We start from the raw sequence: 24,364 nt of genomic DNA, 5'->3' as shown, positions 1-24,364 counted from the left end.
TCTTAACGAATGACTGAACCAGAGAGTAAAACACTCACTGTACACGGGTAACCATGGAGACAGGGAGAAAGGCAACACAACCAGGCTCTGAGCTTGCAAAGTCTTTAATTAACAAAAACATGTCCACTGGCATTGTTTGTAACGTAGTGTACACAGTTACTGAACATCAATGAATTATTTCAACAGTCACCAGACAGACTCTATCTTACAGTCCATACAGTCCAGATAATTCGACCACACGGTACAAATAGAACTTCTCATTACAAAGACTATCTTCTGGTTAATATTGGCCATGGCTTTCTGCTTGTGTTGAGGTTGTCAGAGCAGGTGAGTCATTCTTCCTCCCCAGCCCCCCACCCTGAAATTCCCCCACCATCTCCTCTGGGAGTGCTGACTCTTGTCGGGCAAACCTGAGTGGCTATTATTCTGCGAGCCCAGGCAGAGTGTTGGCAAGCTGATCTACCATGAATAGCATCACAACTGAGCCTCATCCCATCACACACATACTTTCCAGCAGGGTTCATTGGATAGTGATCAGGAGCAGGAACCCCGGCTGATTGTTTCTCTCCACACTTACAAGCATCCCAGTTGACATCAGCTAATTCAGGACTGATCTGGAGATTGAATGTGCGATCTCCCTGGTCAGTATGGCTCAGTACTACACTGGGAGGTGCCTTTATTTACTAAAGTATCGGGGAGTTGGGTAAATTAACCTTATTCCTTTTGCATCTATTGAATTAAACACCACATTCTCATCGTACATTCTGAAGAGAGGCTCCACGACTCAACAATTCTGCATTGATGTATCTTCATTGGATTTTTTTTTCTTCTTCAAATGAAGAATGCAATGAAATGACTGTGTAGGGAACGATGTGGCAACATAGCCATCCCTGGCTTCAGCTTAAACAATACTCTGTTGAATTCTCTCAAAAGTAAGAGGGGTTGGGTGGAATTGTTCCCTAACTCCCCAACTCTACAAAGAGCTGTTCACCCAACTTTATTCGCCTCATCCCAACATCCTGCGCTCAAAGCTTGAAAAGATGCAGCTGACTCATGCGTTCTGGGGTCATGTCCCAGACCAATGACCCAACCACCAGTGGAGCATCAAACAGGAGGTGTTTTATATTCATTCTCAGGATGTGGGCGTTGCTGGCAAGGCCGACATTTATTGCCCATCCCTAGTTACCCTGAGAAGGTGGTGGTGGGCCTTCTTCTTGAACCACTGCAGTTTGATACAACTGAGTGGCTCGCTGGGCCACCTCAGAGGGGCAGTTAAGAGTCAACCACATTGCTGTGGGACTGGAGTCGCGTATAGGCCAGGCCGGGTAAGGACGGCAAGTTTCCTTCCCTAAAGGACATTAGTGAACCAGTTGGATTTTTACGACAAGCCGACAGCTCCATGGTCACTTTTACTGATGCCAGCTTTTTATTTCCAGATTTTTTTAAGAACTGAATTCAAATTCTCAAATTGCCAGATGTTAGCCATCAGGAGCGTGCAGCTGGACTCGTGCGTTCTTTGGCCGTGTCCTAGTCCAGTGTTCCAAGCACCAGCCTGGTCTGATGGTGGACCATCAGGAGGTGCCAGCTCTAACCATCAAGAGCATGCAGCGGCCTCATCTCTTACTTCCACTGTCGGATTGTCTTTACTTCCTTTTTGACTGTTTCCCAGTCCTGTTGGGACCATGGACGGAAAGGCCTTGAGGTCTGTGTTGCTCATTACCCTGCCTGGAACTGATGCTCTCCTTGTGAAGCAAAGATCCAAATCCATTATTGAAGCATTTGTTTCCTCCTCCTGGAACCTTTTTGTTTTACCAATGTTCTCCTCACCCTTCCTCCCCCCTCGAAGGCGCTGACTCTTGAGGTACAAATCCACAGGCACCAGATGTCCTGAGGAACCTCACCCCCAAGTGACCATTCTTCCTGTGCCTTAAAAGGGAGTGATCTAAACATCACTCTGCTCTCCTCACATCATCCATACCAAGGGGACTGTGGGCAGATTACCTCAGTCATGGTGTCACAAGAGTTCCACGAGATGTCAGCTCCCAGGCTACCTCAAACCAGGATCAGGAAACAACTGGGAGACAGGTAGTGACATTTACACTAATGGAACATTGAGTAGAATGTGCTTTAATATCAACTGCAGAAGAGTATTCCTCCCCCTCCTCTCCCATCACCTCCCCTTCCCCTCCTCTCCCATCACCTCCCCTCCCCTCCCCCACCCTCCTCTCCCATCACCTCCCCTCTACCCACCCTCCTCTCCCATCACCTCCCCTCTACCCACCCTCCTCTCCCATCACCTTCCCTCCCACACCCTCCTCTCCCATCACCTTCCCTCCCCCTCCTCTCCCATCACCTCCCCTCCCCCACCCTCCTCTCCCATCACCTCCCCTCCCCCACCCTCCTCTCCCATCACCTCCCCTCCCCCACCCTCCTCTCCCATCACCTCCCCTCCCCCACCCTCCTCTCCCATCACCTCCCCTCCCCCACCCTCCTCTCCCATCACCTCCCCTCCCCCACCCTCCTCTCCCATCACCTCCCCTCCCCCACCCTCCTCTCCCCTCCCCCCTCTCCCATCACCTCCCCTCCCCTCCCCCACCCTCCTCTCCCATCACCTCCCCTCCCCTCCCCCACCCTCCTCTCCCATCACCTCCCCTCCCCTCCCCCACCCTCCTCTCCCATCACCTCCCCTCCCCTCCCCCACCCTCCTCTCCCATCACCTCCCCTCCCCTCCCCCACCCTCCTCTCCCATCACCTCCCCTCCCCTCCCCCACCCTCCTCTACCATCATCTCCCCTCCCCCACCCTCCTCTCCCATCTCCTCCTCTCCCCCACCCTCCTCTCCCATCTCCTCCTCTCCCCCACCCTCCTCTCCCATCACCTCCCCCACCCTCCTCTACCATCATCTCCCCTCCCCCACCCTCCTCTCCCCCACCCTCCTCTCCCATCACCTCCCCTCCCCCACCCTCCTCTACCATCATCTCCCCTCCCCCACCCTCCTCTACCATCACCTCCCCTCCCCCCTCCTCTCCCATCACCTCCCCTCCCCCTTCTCTACCATCAACTCCCCTCCCCCCACGCTCCTCTCCCATCTCCTCCTCCCCCACCCTCCTCTCCCATCACCTGCCCCCACCCTCCTCTCCCATCACCTGCCCCCACCCTCCTCTCCCATCACCTCCCCATCCCCCACCCTCCTCTACCATCACCTCCACTCCACCCCCCCTCCAGTTTCCAGTGTGACGTGCGCCAGACGCCATCTTGGTATAGGAGTTTGCGCAGGCGCAGATATCGAACGCTGGAATCATGTAAAGTAGGGAGAAAATGGCTTCAATCAGTGTGTAATGCTGATTTAAAGTGATAGACACCATTTTGTGACTTAACGCTCAACTCAACGCACAGTCTTAACCTCTACCATCTGAACGTGTCTTAGAGTGCCTGGAGGACCCCCCCGCCCCGGCGCTATTTAAAGGGACCTTGCAGGATTTACAGTTAATGGCTGGATTATTGCTTCTTGCTGCAGAGACATTTGTAACTGTTTTTGGAAGTCTCCTAGACTTGAATACTAGGATGCGGGGACATAGCCTAACATTTAGAGCCAGGACGTGCAGGAGTGAAGTTAGGAAATGCTTCTACACGCAAAGGGTGGGAGACATTTGGAACGCTCTTCTGCAGCCAGCAGTTGATGCTAGCTCACTTGTGAATATTAAATCTGAGACTGATAGATTTCTTTGAACCAAGGGTATTAAGGGATATGGGGCTAAGGTGGGTATATGGAGTTAGGTCACAGGTCCACCATGATCTCATTGAATGGCGGAACAGGCTCGAGGGGGTAAATGCCACTGCCACTTGCTGCCTCTTGATATGAGCCATCTTCTCCTGCAAGAAAGCGGGACATGTATCTGGGTGATGTGTGCCTGTCATGGTTGAATAGCTGTCAGTGTGTGTGGCCTGTGAGTTGTGGGTGGGCGGCTTGAAACAGTGGTAATGTGCAAGGGTGAGAGGAAGCATCTGATTGGAAGAGTTGAGTACTGATGGAAAGAGTTTGTTGGTATGTGGGTGATGGGGGTGTAGTGCATGGTGCAGTTGGTCGGAGACACCACTTGACAGTTGACCTCACTCACCTTGACCACTCATGTCAAAGCACTGAACTTCTTCCTGCACTGCATCCATGTTCATGATGCTGTGCGCCTGGCATTGACTTCGTCCCCCGCTGCCTCCCACTGTCTTTTGGATATATGTCTGGAGAGCCTCTTGCCCCCCTCCACCCCCACCCTGCGGATATAGGATGCCCCTCCTTCTGTCCACCTCTTGCACCAAGGTCTCTAGTGCATCAGCAGAGAACCTTGGTGCATGCACTCTCGCAGGCCTGGTAACAACTCAGATCGGCAGACTGGTGAGGTCTGGCGTGCAGATTGGAGGATGTGGGATTTAGTAGTGCGCAACCTTTATTCAATGTTTTAACATAACTCATCAGTGTGTAAACATAGGAGTGGGACCTGCATCTGTGTTTTACATGTGCGATGCCTGATCTTTGTTCAGACTCCATGCAGACAGTAGACTGTTACTTTCAGCAAATAACAGGTACCAGCTACCTTTAAGAGATTTCTGAGAAACATCCTCCCTTTAAGATATTGAGCTCCCCCTGGTGGTGGAAAGTGCGAATTGCACTGATTCCACATGGTAGGCCCAGGATGGAACGCTGATTGCAGGTAAGTGCTCCAGTGGGCCAAAACTTGACTCCTGCCTGCGCAGGGGGCATTGGGCACGGGGTAATAACAAACCACGCTACCTGCACCCAAAATCGGCCCCTATCCAACTTTTCCCCCTTAGTGTCAGCATCAAACACTCCCAGGGCAGGTACAGCACGGGTTAGATACAGAGTAAAGCTCCCTCTACACTGTCCCATCAAACACTCCCAGGGCAGGTACAGCACGGGTTAGATACAGAGTAAAGCTCCCTCTACACTGTCCCATCAAACACTCCCAGGGCAGGTACAGCACGGGTTAGATACAGAGTAAAGCTCCCTCTACACTGTCCCATCAAACACTGCCAGGGCAGGTACAGCACGGGTTAGATACAGAGTAAAGCTCCCTCTACACTGTCCCATCAAACACTCCCAGGGCAGGTACAGCACGGGTTAGATACAGAGTAAAGCTCCCTCTACACTGTCCCATCAAACACTCCCAGGGCAGGTACAGCACGGGTTAGATACAGAGTAAAGCTCCCTCTACACTGTCCCATCAAACACTCCCAGGGCAGGTACAGCACGGGTTAGATACAGAGTAAAGCTCCCTCTACACTGTCCCATCAAACACTCCCAGGGCAGGTACAGCACGGGTTAGATACAAAGTAAAGCTCCCTCTACACCATCAATTGGCCTCAGTGCCAACATCAGAAGACTGCCCCCTGCTGACCTGTGTCCTCTCTGAATGTGATTGACAATCAGCATCAGAATAGAAGTAGTTTTGTGCTGTAGCCCACGGTTATTAAGAGCTGGACTGATCTTGTCCAAGCTCAAAGAATCTCCCTTTCATCAATGAAAGCCCTTCGATAATGATTCCACAAGCAGGGGGCGTGTTCTTAAACCTCTTCACTGCCGACTGTAGCATTGTTTAAAATCAGTAACTCAACTTGGTTGTGTCGCTGGTGATTTGCACCAACACACGTTGCATTTCCCTGGAAGACTAGTGCACGTTACACCAAGATTAACAGTTTCTGTACAAAACCTCGGCACAGACAAGACAGCGAGTGCTGCTCCATCACTCAGCGTTACACATAGAAACGGGGCTCAGAGGGGACGAGAGTCACAGGCAGCCCATGAGGCCCTGGGGCTAGAAATACATGGAAATTACAACATGGAAACAGGCCATTCGGCCCAACCAGGGTCGTTGAGGAGTTCAACCTCCCTCACAAGTACGGGGGAAATGACAGAACCAGTTGGACAGTAGGCCCCATGCCTTTAAAGGACCAGCTGACCAAGTGGCTGCTTTTCAGCAGTGGGAAAGGGGGGGGGGGTCAGTCATGGCACAGGGAGGAGGTGGCTGACGATAACTGGGAATAATACTTTGAACTCCAGCTTTAATGATCAGTTATCCCCCCTCCCACCAAATGTGAGAGAGTGCTGGCAGTGAATGTGGTGTTTCACCCTGACCTGACTGATATTACCCACACTGTACCCCTCAGTCTGGCACGCTGGGTGTGTTGGAGCTCTTCATATGGCCGACACACTGTCAAACCTCCTCCACTGAGACAGGAAATCGGGATCCACTTGATATGAATCTCATTCAAATCTAAGGTGAAGGATTGGATGAAGCGATGATTGTAGAGTTCAGAGAGTGAATGATGGATTTTTCTGGCAATGTGTCTCAGGCAGTAAATAGTAGGCACCTCATGATTGTTATCTATAAATGAGAAATAAAACAAATCATTATTAATGCCTAAACCGGTAACACTGCAGCAGCAGCAGCACTTGCAATACTGTATTCGCTGCTCATGATACGATCTCCTCTACACTGGGGAGACCAAACACAGAATGGGTGATCGCTTTGCTGAACACCTCCGCTCTGTCCACAAGCATGACCCTGACCTGCAGGTCGCTTGCCATTTTAATTCCCCTCCCACTGCCACTGACCCCTCTGTCCTCGGCCTCTTGCACTGATCCAATGAAGCTCAGTGTAAACTCGAGGAACAGCACCTCATCTTTCGATTAGGCACTTTACAGCCTTCCGGACTCAACACTGATTTCAAAAACTTCAGATCATAACCACTGCTCCCATTTTTTCAGACACCAGGTGCTAATAATGGTTCTGATGTTGCCATTTACAGCTCCTCAAGACCCATCTTTTGTTTCTTTATCTGTCCCATTCCCACCCTCCTTGCCTTCCACCATCATCCCTTTTGTCATTTAATCACTCCTGCCCTCCACCCTATCACACACCTTCCCTTTTGTTCTTTCCTCCCCTCCCCCCATTTCCCTGGCGCTGTATTTGCTTAAAACATGTATAATCTTTAACATCTTCCAGTTCTGACGAAAGGTCATCGGCCTGAAACATTAACTCTGTTTCTTTCTCCACAGATGCTGCCTGATTTGCTGAGTGTTTCCAGAATTTTCTGTTTTCATTTCAGATTTCCAACATTCACAGTATTTTGCTTTTGATCTAGCAATACTGGCATTACTAACACCATCACTGGTTATGGTGGCTCTAGGAAAAACGTCATTCACGCAAATGGCACTGGGAACATTAATACTGGTAACATTGCCACTGGTGACACTGGCCATGATAACACAGGCACTCGCAACATGAAAGCTGACAACAGCAGGGCTGGTAATGTTGCCACTGGTAACACCGCCACTAGTAGTATTTCCATTAGTAATAATTGATAACACGGGCACTTGGAACACTAGGTCTAGTAACATATTCACTGACAATCCTGGTGCTGTAAGCACAGCATTGATAACATCACTAGTGGTAAAACTAGCACTGGTAACAAGTAGGGCTCAAAATATTGCCATTGATAACACTGGCACTCAGCACACCAGCATTAATAACACCAACACTGGTAAAACTGGTTTTGCCAGTGTTGGTAACACTGGCACTAATAATACAGGATCTGGTAACAACACCAGTGATATTTCCAAAGGTAATTGGTGACACTGGTACATTGGCAGCGACACTGGCAGTGGGGGAAATCGTGCCAATAATACATTCATTAGTAGCATTGGCCTTAGCAATCTCAGCATGGTGAACATTGAGACTGGTAATGCTGGCACTGACAACACCAGTGTGGGTATACATTAGTAACATTGGCACTGATAACACTGGCACTGGTAACACAAGTGTGGGTAACACATACATTAGTAACACTGCCACTGGTAGCACTGACACTGCTAACATGGTTATCAGTAGCACAAACATTAATAAGACTGACTGGTAACACTCACTGGTAACACTGTCACTGAGAAGATTGACATGCCTGATGTTGACATTGTTAATATTGGTACTGGTAATATTGGCACTAGTACTACTGATGCTGGCAACAATGGTATTTTTTTTTGTTCATTCATGCGAGGCCAGCATTTATTGCCTATCCCTAATTGCCCTTGAGAAGGTGGTGGTGAGCCGCCTTCTTGAACCACTGCAGTCGTGTGGTGAAAGTTCTCCCACAGTGCTGTTAGGAAGGGAGTTCCAGGATTTTGTCCCAGCGACAATGAAGGAACGGTGATATATTTACAAGTCGGGATGGTGTGTGTCTTGGAGGGGAACGTACAGGTGGTATTGTTCCCATGTGCCCGCTGCCCTTGTCCTTCTAGGTGGTAGAGGTCGCGGGTTTGGGAGGTGCTGTCGATGAAGCCTTGGTGAGTTGCTGCAGTGTATCCTGTAGATGGTACACACTGCAGCCACGGTGCGCCGGTGGTGAAGGGAGTGAATGTTTAGGGTGGTGGATGGGGTGCCAATCAAGTGGGCTGGTTTGTCCTGGATGGTGCTGAGCTTCTTGAGTGTTGTTGGAGCTGCACTCATCCAGGCAAGTGGAGAGTATTCCATCACACTCCTGACTTGTGCCTTGTAGATGGAAAGGCTTTGGGGAGTCAGGAGGTGAGTCACTCGCCACAGAATACCCAGCCTCTGACCTGCTCTTGTAGCCACAGTATTTATATGGCTGATCCAGTTAAGTTTCTGGTCAATGGTGACTCCCAGGATGGTGGGGGATTCGGTGATGGTAATGCCGTTGAATGTCAAGGGGAGGTGGTTAGATTCTCTCTTGTTGGAGATGGTCATTTCCTGGCACTTGTCTGGTGCAAGTGTTACTTGCCACTTATCAGCCCAAGCCTGGTTGTTGTCCAGGTCTTGCTGCATGCGGGCACAGACTGTTTAATTATCTGAGGGGTTGCGAATGGAACTGAACACTGTGCAATCATCAGCGAACATCCTCATTTCTGACCTTATGACGGAGGGAAGATCATTGATGAAGCAGCTGAAGATGATTGGGCCTAGGACACTGCCCTGAGGAACTCCTGCAGCAATGTCCTGGAATTCAGCTTTTTTGTCCATGTTTGGACCAAGGCTGTAATGAGGTCTGGAGCCGAGTGGTCTTGGCGGAACCCAAATTTGGATGGTGCTATTACTGGCACTGTTAATGCAAGTGTCGATAATGCTGCACTGATAACACAGACAACATTGTATAATAACATTAGTATAGTAACATTAACATAACATTATATAACACTGGCACTAGTAACACCTTCAGTGGCAACTCAAGCACTGGTAATACAGGGGCTGGCAACATTGCCACTGGTGGCACCAGCACTGGGAACTTAGGCAGTAGTGAATTGACATTGGTATCACTGGCAATTACTTTGAAGTCAGTCTGTTGGTGCAGTCATCAGAAAGACAAATCTAACACTGGGAATGGTGAGAGAATGATAAGACTAAACTGAAAACCAGTGCCAGTGTGACCAATGCCCTTATTACAGAGCCTTCTCATGGGCAATTAGGGATGGGCAATTATTGCTGGCCTTGCCAGCGACACCCACATCCCATAAATGAATAAAAAAAAGTGCCAGTGTTACAATTCCAGTGTTACCAGTGGCAATGTTACTAATGCTGGTGTTACCAGTGCCAATTTTACAGTGCCTGTGTTACCAGTGCTAGAGTGGCCAGTGTCCTTGTTACAGTGCCAAGGTTATAATGCCAGTGTTACAGTGCCTGCATTACCAGTGCTAGTATGGCCAGTGCCATTGTTACAGTGCCTATGTTATAGTGCCTGTATTACAGTGCCAGTGTTATAGTGCCGGTGTTACCAGTGGGAATATTACTGATGCCTGTGTTGCCAGTTCCAGTGCTACAACTATTGATTCAGAGTCAATGATAAACTTGTAAAGGAGCTGGATGTTGATAGGTGGGTTTGAGAGTGATAGAAGTATTGGGCCTGATGGAATGAGCGGAGAGCACTGTCAGATATCCAGGATCACGCTCCCCCTGATTTTACAAACAGCGCACTCCCAGAATTCAGGAGGGTGTGGGGAGGGTGCGGCGAGGGAGCACGGGAAGGGTGTTATTGGGCGGGAAGGTTTGGGGCTGCGACCAGGAGCAGGGGGAGGCCGAGAGGTCGAGGCCGCGATGCGGTCTGGGGTCTGGTCTTGCGGGGAGCGGGGGATCCGGCTCCCGGTAGGTCTGGCCCAGGATCCAGCTCCAGGTTTTGCCTGACAGTGGAGCCGATACTGCCCCCTCCCCCTCCCCCTCCCCTCCCCCGTTCCATTGTAGCCTCTGGATGACATCATTGGACCCGTTCTGCATATTTAAAGCAGGACCCTGCTTCCTCCCTGCCGGTGTCTTGATCCCCTGCTGAAAAGAGCAGTTAATATGGGGACGCAGCGGGAAGGCAGTGGGATCAGTAGGAGCAACTGACACCCATTAGTTACTGCCTCCCCGGCCCGGTTTCTGCCAGATGGGGGCAGTTCAAATCGGGGCCACTGAGTGGGCCTCACCACGCTGTCAGTTAACCTGTGGGACACTGGCTGTTTGTTCAGTAATTACCATATAGCCCAAACCTACAATAGTCGCCAGTATATTACCTGCTGTTGATGTATTATGGACCCTCTGGCTCAGGAATCCCTACATCGCAGAAGTCACTATTATACACCATCATTTCACAATTGCACACCATCATTTCACTATTGCACACCATCATTTCATTGTTATGAACTATAATTTCACTATTTTCTGATTATTTGATGATTATATACCATTTTCACTATTATCTATAATTATTTCATTATAATATACCATTATTTTCACTATTATCTACAATTGTTTGTGGTCTACATTAATGACTTGGATATGAATGTAAAAGGTATGATCAGTAAGTTCGCTGATGATACAAAAATTGGTAGGGTGGTAAATAGCGAGGAGGATAGCCTCAGTCTGCAGGCCGATATAGATGGGTTGGTCAGATGGGCGGAACAGTGGCAAATGGAATTTAACCCGGAAAAGTGCGAGGTGATGCACTTTGGAGGGACTAACAAGGCAAGGGAATACACAATGAATGGGAGGACCCTAGGCAAGACAGAGGGTCAGAGGGATCTTGGTGTGCAAGTTCACAGATCCCTGAAGGCGGCGGAACAGGTAGATAAGGTGGTAAAGAAGGCATATGGGATACTTGCCTTTATTAGCCGAGGCATAGAATATAAGAGCAAGGAGGTTATGATGGAGCTGTATAAAACACTGGTTAGGCCACAGCTGGAGTACTGTGTGCAGTTCTGGTCGCCACACTACAGGAAGGATGTGATCGCTTTGGAGAGGGTGCAGAGGAGATTCACCAGGATGTTACCAGGGCTGGAGCGCTTCAGCTATGAAGAGAGACTGGGAAGATTGGGTTTGTTTTCCTTGGAGCAGAGGAGGCTGAGGGGGGACATGATTGAGGTGTACAAAATTATGAGGGGCACAGATAGGATGGATACTAAGGAGCTTTTTCCCTTCGTTGAGGGTACTATAACAAGGGGACATAGATTCAAGGTAAAAGGCGGGAGGTTTAGAGGGGATTTGAGAAAGAACTTTTTCACCCAGAGGGTGGTTGGAGTCTGGAACTCACTGCCTGAAAGGGTTGTGGAGGCAGGAACCCTCACAACATTCAAGAAGCATTTGGATGAGCACTTGAAATGCCATAGCATACAAGGCTACGGACCAAATGCTGGAATATGGGATTAGAGTAGACAGGGCTGATGGCCGGCGCGGACACGATGGGCCGAAGGGCCTCTATCCGTGCTGTATAACTCTATGACTCTATTTCACTATAATACACCACTATTTCATTATTATCTTCCCCATTGTTTCACAGTGGCGATAAGCCCGATTGTTGGTTAGTGGGAGATCCACATTATTTACGGCCTCATGCCGCAGTATGTGGATGTTCTGGTTCAGTGACACGGTATAAGGAAGAGACCTGATTAAAACAGGAGGCCACACATGAGTCATTCGATCAGCTCTCTGTCCCCATTCCAGAATATAAGCTGAGTGTTCAGGCATTAGTCCATGTTTGTGTGTGAGTGTCGTGCGTGGGCAGGATCCAGATTGGCTGTGATGCATTCCACTGCCAAATATCCTACAATTGTAAACAATTTTACAACACCAAGTTATAGTCCAGCAATTTTATTTTAAATTCACAAGCTTTCGGAGGCTTCCTCCTTCGTCAGGTGAACGATGTGAAAATGAAATCCTCGAAATGAAATCGCATTTATAATTCACAGAACAATGCTTGGTGAGTACAGACAGTTTTTTCAACTGCCCGTTGCCAAGGCAATCAGTGTGCAGACAGACAGGTGTTACCTGCCAGGTCTCAGATTCAGAATCTGAGACCTGGCAGGTAACACCTGTCTGTCTGCACACTGATTGCCTTGGCAACGGGCAGTTGAAAAAACTGTCTGTACTCACCAAGCATTGTTCTGTGAATTATAAATGCGATTTCATTTCGAGGATTTCATTTTCACATCGTTCACCTGACGAAGGAGGAAGCCTCCGAAAGCTTGTGAATTTAAAATAAAATTGCTGGACTATAACTTGGTGTTGTAAAATTGTTTACAATTGTCAACCCCAGTCCATCACCGGCATCTCCACATCATAAATATCCTACAGACACAAACTGCCTGCAGGCGCCACAGAAACCCAATGTTATGTTTTGGGGTTTTTACTGTAGATACTCTGTCAGGTTCATCGCCTCAGATCACTCTTATCTTTGAGTCCTTATTCTCATTTACCTTTACCGGTCCATATCTAGGCAATCTGTACCGTGCCTAGAGACTAAACAGAAACCCCTTCTTACTGTATTTTGCCTCATTGGTTGCATCACATTGAAAGGCAGTCACTTCACTAGACTATGGCTTAGGCTATAACCTACCAGAGTCATTGTCAGCCGTGGCTCAGTGGGAGCACTCTCACCCCTGAGTCAGAAGGTCATGGGTTCAAGCTCCTACTCCAGAGACTTGAGCCCATAATCCAGACTGACACTCCCAGTGCAATACTGAGCAAGAGTGAGTAGTTAGTGATCAGGAGGAGGAATCCCCTGAGCTTTCCTCTCCCAGAGAAGCTGAAATTAGTTGTAGGACCCAATTACAACCCCAGATGGGATCAGTTAACAGCACAAATTAGGGTCAAATCAGGAGATTTTGTGACTTTGCAGTCCATTGTTTGCATTGTCCCCATTAGACCATTGAGAAGCATCAGAAATACTTGAACAAAGTCATTTGACAGCAAGAGGGACGGTTTTACAAATGTGCCATCCAATAATGAGTACAAGGTTGGGGAGCCTGCGACTTCCCATGGTCAGCTCCCAATAAGTGGGGCTCATTGCTTGGAGTGACACCTTCATGAACCCTCCCCTCACGTACGTTGCCTGGCTGCCACACCTCTCCCAGTTCCTTGCAAAGATGATACCAAAGTGTGAAAGTGTGAATGTCTCGGTTACCTTACATACCTTTAACACATTGTCTTATCGTCCTCGCTCGTTGCAAAATCTCTCAGTTTACAGGTGGCTTGTTTCGAGCCCTATTTCAATGAGCTGCTCTCTCTGTCTTTCTCTCTGAAAACCAGCAAAACTGCCCCTCCCACTGGCACTCACAGACTTGTGTCATCCAGTTTATCGGGCTCCTCTAGAGCTTGCTGCCTCCTCTGAATGCCCTCCATGATTTTCTTCCTGGGTCCCAATGGAACGTTTATGCTTTTCAGATCCTCCTCTGAGCAAAGCATCAGGGCTTCGAGGTCAATCTTCTCCTTCTTGAAGATCGGCACAAACTCAAACATGCTCAGGGAGGCCAAGAATGTTTCCAGGGGGCTGGTCTCAGGCTCGTGGTCATCGTCGAGGCCCAGCTCTTCCTCTTCCCACGGCAGCTCCTCCGCGTTCCTCTCCTGTAAACTGTGGGCGCTGCCGATGCTGTCGTTGACGCTGGTCGACCGCTGGAGCCGGCTCCGCAGCCTGACGCCCACACTCTTCACCTCACTGTTGCCCACCGTCTCTCCGCCGTCGGGTCCGATCCCGAAGAGGCCCCCGCTCACGTAATTCCTGCGGAAGACCATCGTCCCCAGGCCAGGCCGATTGAAGAGGGACTCGTGGCCTGAGTCGGTGCTGACGTCAGAATAGGCCATGTCCATGTGGAACCCGGGGTCACTAATGGCGTGTGACACCGCGTCCTCCTCATTAGCAAACATCTCCCGGATGTTGCATCTCATCTTGTCCTTAGGACTGGCGTAAGTCCCCTGTTTGACAAACATCACGTCGTTGCTCAGCTGAAGGCCGGACAGGGAGTGGACACTCTTGCGCCCGTCCTCGTATATCTTGAAGGTTCCCTCCACTTGTTTCTTCCTTTCCAGCTTTTTCTGGATCTTAGTCTTCCCCTTGGCGGTGGCGTTGAGAGTGGCCTGAGAGTAGGGCACCGACGCCATGATGGACATGCGCTGCAGCTGACGACTCAGCGTGCTGCTGGAGTAGCTGGAGAAGCTCATGGTGTCTGAGGAGTCCATCACCTCCTTTTTGTACCTCTTCTCCATTCTCTCGTGGTGCCTCTTCTGCAGCTTTGCGCACTCTTTGATGCGTCTCTCGGCATCCTTGAAGGCCTTCTGCTTCAGCTTGCTGACCAGTTTGGGATTCAGGGTGGTCTGTTTGGCAGCAATGGAGTCGAGATAGCGGATGCATTCCATGTGACTCTTCATGGCCGCCATGTCCAGTGGAGTATGGTAATCATTGTCCAGGCACCAGATATTTGCCCCAAACGACACCAGAAAGGAAAGGAGGTTGAGGTGGCCATTGGCGGCGGCCAAATGAAGAGGCGCATTTCCCCAAATGTCACATTTGTCAGGATCACCGCTGAAAGGACAGAAGAAAAAAAAAATCAGTAACTGGGATTCGCTGGCTGAACTGGGATTCGCTGGCTGAACTGGGGGTCACTGGCAGAGCTGGGATTCACTGGCTGAACTGGGACTCACTTGGTGAACTGGGATTCATTCACCAAACTGTTCTGAGCCTTTAAACGAGCTGTTCCACGATTATATCATGGCTGATCTGTATTGCAACTCCATTTACATGTGTTTGTTCTATAACCCTTGATATCCTTACCGAACAAAAATCTATCGATCTCCATATAATGGATAGGGTGTGTATTGGGTGGGGTGCATAACGGGCAGTGTGTATAATGAACTGGACGCATAACGGGCGGAATGTATAACGGGCGGGGTATAAAACAGGCAAGGTGTATAATGGGCGGGGCGCGCAATGGGCGGGGCGCACAACGCGCGGGGTGTATAAAGGGCGGGGAGCATAATGGGCGGGGCGCGTTTAATGGGCGGCGTGTTTAACGGGCGGGGCGTATATCGGGCGGGGTGAATATCCCACTATGGGTAGCAAGGGCACAGAATGTACCCTGGGTGGGGGACTTCAATGTCCATCATCAAGAGTGGCTCGGTAGCACCACGACTGACCGAGCTGGCCGAGTCCTGAAGGACACAGCTGCCAGACTGGGCCTGCGGCAGGTGGTGAGTGAACCAACATGAGGGAAAAACCTACTTGACCTTGTCCTCACCAATCTACAGATCCATCTGTCCATGACAGTATTGGTAGAACTTTTTTTTTTATTCATTCATGGGATGTGGGCGTCGTTGGCGAGGCCAACATTTATTGCCCATTCCTAATTGCCCTTGACTGACCACCGCACAGTCCTTGTGGAGATGAAGTCCCGCCTTCACACTGAGGACACCATCCAACGTGTTGTGTGGCACTACCACCGTGCTAAATGGGATAGATTCAGAACTGATCTAGCAGCTCAAAACTCGGCATCCATGAGGCGCTGTGGGCCATCAGCAGCAGCAGAATTGTATTCCAGCACAATCTGTAACCTCATGGCCTGGCATATTCCTCACTTTGCAATTACCAACAAGCCAGAGGATCAACCCTGGTTCAATGAGGAGTGTAGAAGAGCATGCCAGGAGCAGCACCAGGCATACCTAAAAATGAGGTGCCAACCTGGTGAAGCTATAACTCAGGACTACGTGAATGCTAAACAGTGGAAGCAACATGTTATAGACAGAGCTAAGCGATTCCACAACCAACGGATCAGATCAAAGCTCTGCAGTCCTGCCACATCCAGTCGTGAATGGTGGTGGACAATTAAACAGTTAACGGGAGGAGGAGGCTCCATGAACATCCCCATCCTCAATGATGGCGGAGTCCAGCATGTGAGTGCAAAAGACAAGGCTGAAGCGTTTGCAACCATCTTCAGCCAGAAGTGCCGAGTGGATAATCCATCTCAGCCTCTTCCCAATATCCCCACCATCACAGAAACCAGTCTTCAGCCAACTCGATTCACTCCACGTGATATCGAGAAATGGCTGAGTGCACTGGATACAGAAAAGGCTATGGGCCCCGACAACATCCCGGCTGTAGTGCTGAAGACTTGTGCTCCAGAACTAGCTGCACCTCTAGCCAAACGGTTCCAGTACAGCTACAACACTGGCATCTACCCGACAAAGTGGAAAATTGCCCAGGTATGTCCTGTCCACAAAAAGCAGGACAAATCCAATCCGGCCAATTACCGCCCCATTGGTCTACTCTCAATCATCAGCAAAGTGATGGAAGGTGTCGTCGACACCCGCCCACTCTACCTATTCCCGTTATACACCCCGCCAATTACACATTCCGCCTGTTATACAGTTCGCTCGCTTTTTTTTTATTCGTTCATGCAGCACTTACTCACCAATAACCTACTCACCGATGCTCAGTTTGGGTTCCGCCAGGACCACTCGGCTCCAGACCTCATTACAGCCTTGGTCCAAACATGGACAAAAGAGCTGAATTCCAGAGGTGAGGTGAGAGTGACTGCCCTTGACTTCAAGGCACCATTTGACCGAGTGTGGCACCAAGGTGCCCGAGTAAAACTGAAGTCAATGGGAATCAGGGGGAAAATTCTCCAGTGGCTGGAGTCAGACCTAGCACAAAGGAAGATGGTAGTGGTTGTTGTAGACATCTCAGCCCCAGGACATTGCTGCAGGAGTTCCTCATGGCAGTGTCCTAGGCCCAACCATCTTCAGCTGCTTCATCAATGACCTTCCCTCCATCATAAAGGTCAGAAATGGGGATGTTTGCTGATGATTGCACAGTGTTCGGTTCCATTTGCAACCCCTCAGACAATGAAGCAGTCCGTGCCCGCATGCAGCAAGACCTGGACAACATCCAGGCTTGGGCTCATAAGTGGCAAGTAACATTCTCGCCAGGCAATGACCATCTCCAACAAGAGAGAGTCTAACCACCTCCCCTTGACATTCAACGGCATTATCATCGCCGAATCCCCCATCATCAACATCCTGGGAGTCACCACTGACCAGAAACTTAACTGGACCAGCCATATAAATACTGTGGCTACAAGAGCAGGTCAGAAGCTGGGTATTCTGCGGCGAGTGACTCACCTCCTGACTCCCCAAAGCCTTTCCACCATCTACAAGGCACAAGTCAGGAATGTGATGGAGTACTCTCCACTTGCCTGGATGAGTGCAGCTCCAATAACACTCAAGAAGCTCGACACCATCCAGGACAAAGCAGCCCGCTTGATTGGCACCCTATCTACCACCCTAAACATTCACTCCCTTCACCACCAGCGCACAGTGGCTGCAGTGTGTACCATCCACAGGATGCAATGCAGCAACTCGCCAAGGCTTCTTCGACAGCACCTCTACCACCTCGAAGGACCAGGGCAGCAGGTACATGTGAACAACACCACCTGCACGTTCCCCTCCAAGTCACACACCATTCCAACTTGGAAATATATCGCCGTTCCTTCATCATCGCTGGGTCAAAATCCTGGAACTCCCTTCCTAACAGCACTGTGGGAGAACCTTCACCACACGGACTGCAGCGGTTCAAGAAGGCGGCTCACCACCACCTTCTCAAGGGCAATTAGGGATGGGCAATAAATGCTGCCTTGCCAGCGATGCCCACATCCCATGAACGAAAAAAAAAGCGAGCGGACTGGAGAAAGGGCTTGGTATATAACGGGCGGAATGTGTAATGGGCAGGATGTATAATGGGCAGGATGTATAATGGGCAGGATGTATAATGGGCAGGATGTATAATGGGCAGGATGTATAACGGGTACATGTAGAATGGGCGGGGCGCATAATGGGCGGGGCGCATAATGGGCGGGGCGCATAATGGGCGGGGCGCATAACGGGCGGGGCGCATAACGGGCGGGGCGCATAACGGGCGGGGCGCATAACGGGCGGGGCGCATAACGGGCGGGGCGCATAACGGGCGGGGCGCATAACGGGCGGGGCGCATAACGGGCGGGGCGCATAACGGGCGGGGCGCATAACGGCGAGAGTATAACAGGCAGGGTGTTTAACAGGCGGATGTATAACGAGTTGGTGTATAAAGGAGAGGTATATAATGGGTGCTGTATAATGGACGAGGGTATAATGGGCGGGGCGTATTACGGGCGGGGCGTATTACGGGTGGGGCTTATAACGGGTATATGTAGAATGGGCGGGTGTATAACGGGCGGGGTGTATAATGGGCGGGGTGCATAATGGCGAGAGTATAACAGGCAGGGTGTTTAACAGGCGGATGTATAACGAGTTGGTGTATAAAGGAGAGGTATATAATGGGCGCTGTATAATGGGCAGAGTTTATATCGGGTGAAGTGCATAACGGGCGGGGCGTACAACGGGCGGGGCGTACAACGGGCGGGGCGTACAACGGGCGGGGCGTACAACGGGCGGGGCGTACAACGGGCGGGGCGTACAACGGGCGGGGCGTACAACGGGCGGGGCGTACAACGGGCGGGGCGTACAACGGGCGGGGCGTACAACGGGCGGGGCGTACAACGGGCGGGGCGTACAACGGGCGGGGCGTACAACGGGCGGGGCGTACAACGGGCGGGGCGTACAACGGGCGGGGCGTACAACGGGCGGGGCGTACAACGGGCGGGGCGTACAACGGGCGGGGCGTACAACGGGCGGGGCGTACAACGGGCAGAATGTTTTATGGGCGTGGTATATACCAGACGCGGTGTATAACGTTTGGGGTGTATAACGGAGGGAGTGTACAACAGGCTTGGTGTATAACGGCAGGGTGTGTATAATGGGTGGGTATATAATGGGCGGTCTTTATAAAGGGCAGAATGTTTAAATTGTGTGCTGTACATCAGTCGTGGTGTATAATAGGCTTGGTGTATAACAGGCGGGGAGTGTAACGAGCGGGTATGTAACGGATGGGGTGGATAACTGGTGGAATGTATAACGGGCAGGGTGTATAACGGGCGAGTTGTATAACGGACGGGGCATATAACGGGTGGGATGTATAATGGCCATGGCGTATGATGAGTTGGGTGTGTAATGGGCGGCATGTTTAATGGCTGTATGTATAACGGGCAGGTGTAACAGTCATGTGTATAACGGGCGGGTTGCATAACAGGGGTGTGTGGATAACGGGCATGTGTATAACGTGCGAATTGTATAACAGGCAGTGTGCGTAACGGGCATGTGTATAACAGGGCGGGGTGTATAACAGGGCGGGGTGTATGACGGGCGGGGTTTATGACGGGCGGGGTTTATGACGGGCGGGGTTTATGACGGGCGGGGTTTATGACGGGCGGGGTTTATGACGGGCGGGGTTTATGACGGGCGGGGTTTATGACGGGCGGGGTTTATGACGGGCGGGGTTTATGACGGGCGGGGTTTATGACGGGCGGGGTTTATGACGGGCGGGGTTTATGACGGGCGGGGTTTATGACGGGCGGGGTTTATGACGGGCGGGGTTTATGACGGGCGGGGTTTATGACGGGCGGGGTTTATGACGGGCGGGGTTTATGACGGGCGGGGTTTATGACGGGCGGGGTTTATGACGGGCGGGGTTTATGACGGGCGGGGTTTATGACGGGCGGGGTTTATGACGGGCGGGGTTTATGACGGGCGGGGTTTATGACGGGCGGGGTTTATGACGGGCGGGGTTTATGACGGGCGGGGTTTATGACGGGCGGGGTTTATGACGGGCGGGGTTTATGACGGGCGGGGTTTATGACGGGCGGGGTTTATGACGGGTTTGGTGTATAACTGGCGGGGTTTATGATGGGCGGGGTGTATAACGGGCGGGGTGTATAACGGGCGGGGTGTATAACGGGCGGGGTGTATAACGGGCGGGGTGTATAACTGGCGGGGTGTATAACTGGCGGGGTGTATAACTGGCGGGGTTTATGACGGGCGGGGTGTCTAACGGGTTTGGTGTATAGCGGATGGAGTGTGCAATGGGCGGGTGCATAATGGGCCAAATGATTAATAGTGTGGTGTATAACGGCGTAATATATAATGGGCTTGGTTTTTAATGACGGGGTGTATAATGGACAGGGTGTATAACAGGGGGTCTGTATAATGGGCGGAATGTTTAAATTGTGTGCTGTATATCGGTCGTGGTGTATAACGGTCGGAATGTATAACAAGCGGGGAGTGTAACGAGCTATATAACGGATGTGGTGGATAACTGGTGAAATGTATAACGGGTGGGTGTTTAATGGGTGGGATGTATAACGGGTGAGTTGTATAACGGGCAGGGCATATAACGGGTGGGATGTATAACGGGAGGGGTATATAATGGGCGTGTCATATGACCAGCTGGGTGTGTAATAGGCGGCATGTTTAACGGGCGTGCGTATAAAGGGCAGAGTGTGTAACAGGCATGTGTATAACCGACATGTGTATAACTGGTACATGTATAATGGGTGGATTGTATAATGTGGGTGTGTGCATAACGGACATGTGTACAAAGGACGCATTGTATAATGTGCGGATTGTATAACGGGCAATGTGCATAACGGACATATGTATAATGGGCATGTGTATAACAGGTGTGTGTATAACGGGCGGGGTGCGTAACGGGCGATACATATAACGGGCAGTTGAATTCAACGGATGGGGTGTATAGCAGGCGGGGTGTATAATGGGTGGAATGTATAACGGGTATGTCTATATCGGGCAGGGTGTATAATGGGCAGGGTGTGCAATGGGTATAATCAGCGTGTGTACAACGGGCGGGGTGAACAACGGGCGGGGTGAACAACGGGCGGGGTGAACAACGGGCGGGGTGAACAACGGGCGGGGTGAACAACGGGCGGGGTGAACAACGGGCGGGGTGAACAACGGGCGGGGTGAACAACGGGCGGGGTGAACAACGGGCGGGGCCTATAATGGGTTGAATGTTTAATGAGCGTGGTGTATAACTGGAGGGGTGCATAACAGGCATGGTTTATAAGTGTGGGGTGCACATAACGGGCGGGGTGTATAACGGGCTTCATGCATAATAAGAACATAAGAAATAGGAGCAGGAGTAGGCCAATCGGCCCCTCGAGCCTGCTCCGCCATTCAATAAGATCTGATCCTAACCTCAAATCTAAATTCATGTCCAATTTCCTGCCCGCTCCCCATAGCCCCTAATTCCCTTTACTTCTAGGAAACTGTCTATTTCTGTTTTAAATTTATGTAATGATGTAGCTTCCACAGCTTCCTGGGGCAGCAAATTCCACAGATCTACTACCCTCTGAGTGAAGAAGTTTCTCCTCATCTCAGTTTTGAAAGAGCAGCCCCTTATTCTAAGATTATGCCCCCTAGTTCTAGTTTCACCCATCCTTGGGAACATCCTTACCGCATCCACCCGATCAAGCCCCTTCACAATCTTATATGTTTCAATAAGATCGCCTCTCATTCTTCTGAACTCCAATGAGTAGAGTCCCAATCGACTCAACCTCTCCTCATATGTCCGCCCCCTCATCCCCGGGATTAACCGAGTGAACCTTCTTTGTACTGCCTCGAGAGCAAGTATGTCTTTTCTTAAGTATGGACACCAAAACTGTATGCAGTATTCCAGGTGCGGTCTCACCAATACCTTATATAACTGCAGCAATACCTCCCTGTTTTTATATTCTATCCCCCGAGCAATAAACGCCAACATTCCGTTGGCTTTCTTGATCACCTGCTGCACCTGCATACTAACTTTTTGATTTTCTTGCACTAGGACCCCCAGATCCCTTTGTACTGCAGTACTTTCCAGTTTCACGCCATTAAGATAATAACTTGCTCTCTGATTTTTCCTGCCAAAGTGCATAACCTCACATTTTCCAATATTGTATTGCATCTGCCAAATCTCCGCCCACTCACCCAGCCTGTCTATATCCCCTTGTAGGTTTTTTATGTCCTCCTCACTCTCCACTTTCCCTCCCATCTTTGTATCATCTGCAAACTTTGATATGATACACTCGGTCCCCTCCTCCAAATCGTTAATATAGATTGTAAAGAGTTGGGGACCCAGCACCGACCCCTGCGGAACACCACTGGCTACTGGTTGCCAGTCCGAGAATGAACCATTTATCCCAACTCTCTGCTTCCTGTTAGATAACCAATCCTCCACCCATGCCAGAATATTACCCCCAATCCAGTGATTCTTTATCTTGAGCAATAATCTTTTATGTGGCACCTTGTCGAATGCCTTCTGGAAGTCTAAATACACTACGTCCACTGCTTCCCCTTTATCCACCCTGTACGTTATGTCCTCAAAGAACTCAAGCAAATTTGTAAGACATGACTTCGCCTTCGTAAAGCCATGCTGACTTTGTCCTATTAAATTATGTTTATCCAAATGTTCCGCTACTGTCTCCTTAATAATAGACTCCAAAATTTTACCCACCACAGATGTTAGGCTAACTGGTCTATAATTTCCAGCCTTCTGCCGACTACCCTTTTTAAATAAGGGTGTTACATTGGCAGTTTTCCAATCTGCCGGGACCTTTGCCAAGTCCAGAGAATTTTGGAAAATTATTACCAAAGCATCCACAATCCCTACTGCCACTTCCCTCAAGACCCTAGGATGTAAGCCATCAGGTCCAGGGGATTTATCCGCCTTGAGTCCCATTAATTTACTGAGTACCAATTCCTTCGTGATTTTAATCGTATTTAGCTCCTCCCCCACTAGAGCCCCCTGTTTGTCCAGTGTTGGGATATTCTTAGTGTCCTCTACCGTAAAGACTGAAACAAAATATTTGTTCAGCATTTTTGCCATCTCCATGTTTCCCACCATTAATTTCCCGGTCTTATCCTCTAAGGGACCTACGTTTGCCTTAGCCACCCTTTTTCTTTTTATATAACTGTAGAAACTCTTGCTATCTGTTTTTATATTTTTTGCTAATTTATTTTCATAATCTATCTTCCCTTTCTTAATCAATCCTTTAGTTACTTTTTGCTGTCTTTTGAAGACTTCCCAATCTTCTATCCTCCCACTAAGTTTGGCTACCTTATATGTCCTTGTTTTTAGTCGGATACTATCCTTAATTTCTTTACTTAGCCACGGATGGCTGTCATTTCTTTTACACCCTTTTTTCCTCAGTGGAATATATATTTTTTGAAAGTTGTAAAATAACTCCTCGAATGAACACCACTGCTCATGTACCGTCTTACCCTTTAATTTATTTTCCCAGTCCACTTTAATCAATTCCGCTCTCATACCATCATAGTCTCCTTTATTCAAGCTCAGAACGCTTGTTTGAGAAACAACCTTCTCACCCTCTAATTGGATATGGAATGTAACCATGTTATGGTCACTCATTCCAAGGGGATCCTTAACTAGGATATTATTAATTAATCCTGGCTTATTACACAGGACCAGGTCCAAGGTTGCTTGCCCCCTTGTAAGATCAGTTACATACTGCTCAAGAAATCCATCCCTAATACACTCAATAAATTCTTCCTCAAGGCTGCCCTGCCCAATTTGATTTGTCCAGTTAATATGATAGTTAAAATCCCCCATAATTATAGCTGTTAATGGGTGGAATGTTTAACAGGCGGGGTGGAGAACGGGCGGGGTGGAGAACGGGTCTTATTAAGTTTTTTGTAGGCTCATCATTATCTCTTGGCTTTTATATTCTATACCTCGTGGTATAACCTCGAATTCTATTAGCTTTTTATTTACATCCTGTGAACCTGGACCTCCCTCTGCTCTTCCCCAGCATCGAGCCTGCTTCCACTCACAGTATAATTACTGCTGCTATTTGTTTTACCAGAATTCATCACTTCACACTTACTGATACTGAATTCCATCTGCTACTTTTTAGCCCATTCCCCATACTTACCAATATCCCTTTGCCGCTTCCTTTGGTCTTCTGAAGAATTAACTATACCTCATATTTTGGGACCATCTGCAAATTTCGACACCACTCCCTGTTGGCCTAAATCTAAATAATTGTTAGCTTAAAGGATCCTATGGCACTATTCGAAGAAGCCCAGGGGAGTTCTCCCTAATGTCCTGGGCCAATATTTGCCTCTCAACCAACTTCACTAAGACAGATGATCTGGTCA

The 24,364-nt window shown here is 49.6% G+C and overlaps 1 protein-coding gene across 2 annotated transcripts in view; it reads right to left on the bottom strand.

Moving 5' to 3' along the window:
• Positions 1–88: 88 nt before the first annotated feature.
• The window catches only part of LOC137341293 (pre-mRNA splicing regulator USH1G-like), a 72,753-nt gene continuing 48,477 nt past the window's right edge, over positions 89–24,364 (bottom strand). Inside the window, exons 2-4 of one of the 2 annotated variants that reach the window (XM_068004410.1) lie at positions 13,464–14,849; positions 6,148–6,397; positions 89–1,742 (exon numbers count right to left, since the gene is read on the bottom strand). In XM_068004410.1, the coding sequence (XP_067860511.1) occupies positions 13,604–14,849 (1,246 nt within the window). In that variant the 3' untranslated portion in view covers positions 89–1,742; positions 6,148–6,397; positions 13,464–13,603. The remainder of the gene's footprint in view (positions 1,743–6,147; positions 6,398–13,463; positions 14,850–24,364) is intronic. The other variant, XM_068004409.1, reaches the window with a different exon arrangement.

The sequence above is a fragment of the Heptranchias perlo genome, chromosome 23 (assembly GCF_035084215.1).
Source record: "Heptranchias perlo isolate sHepPer1 chromosome 23, sHepPer1.hap1, whole genome shotgun sequence".
Taxonomy (NCBI): Eukaryota; Metazoa; Chordata; class Chondrichthyes; order Hexanchiformes; family Hexanchidae; genus Heptranchias; species Heptranchias perlo.
The sequence above is the reverse complement of the archived record's forward strand: the minus strand, read 5'-3'. Positions and strand labels throughout refer to the sequence as shown.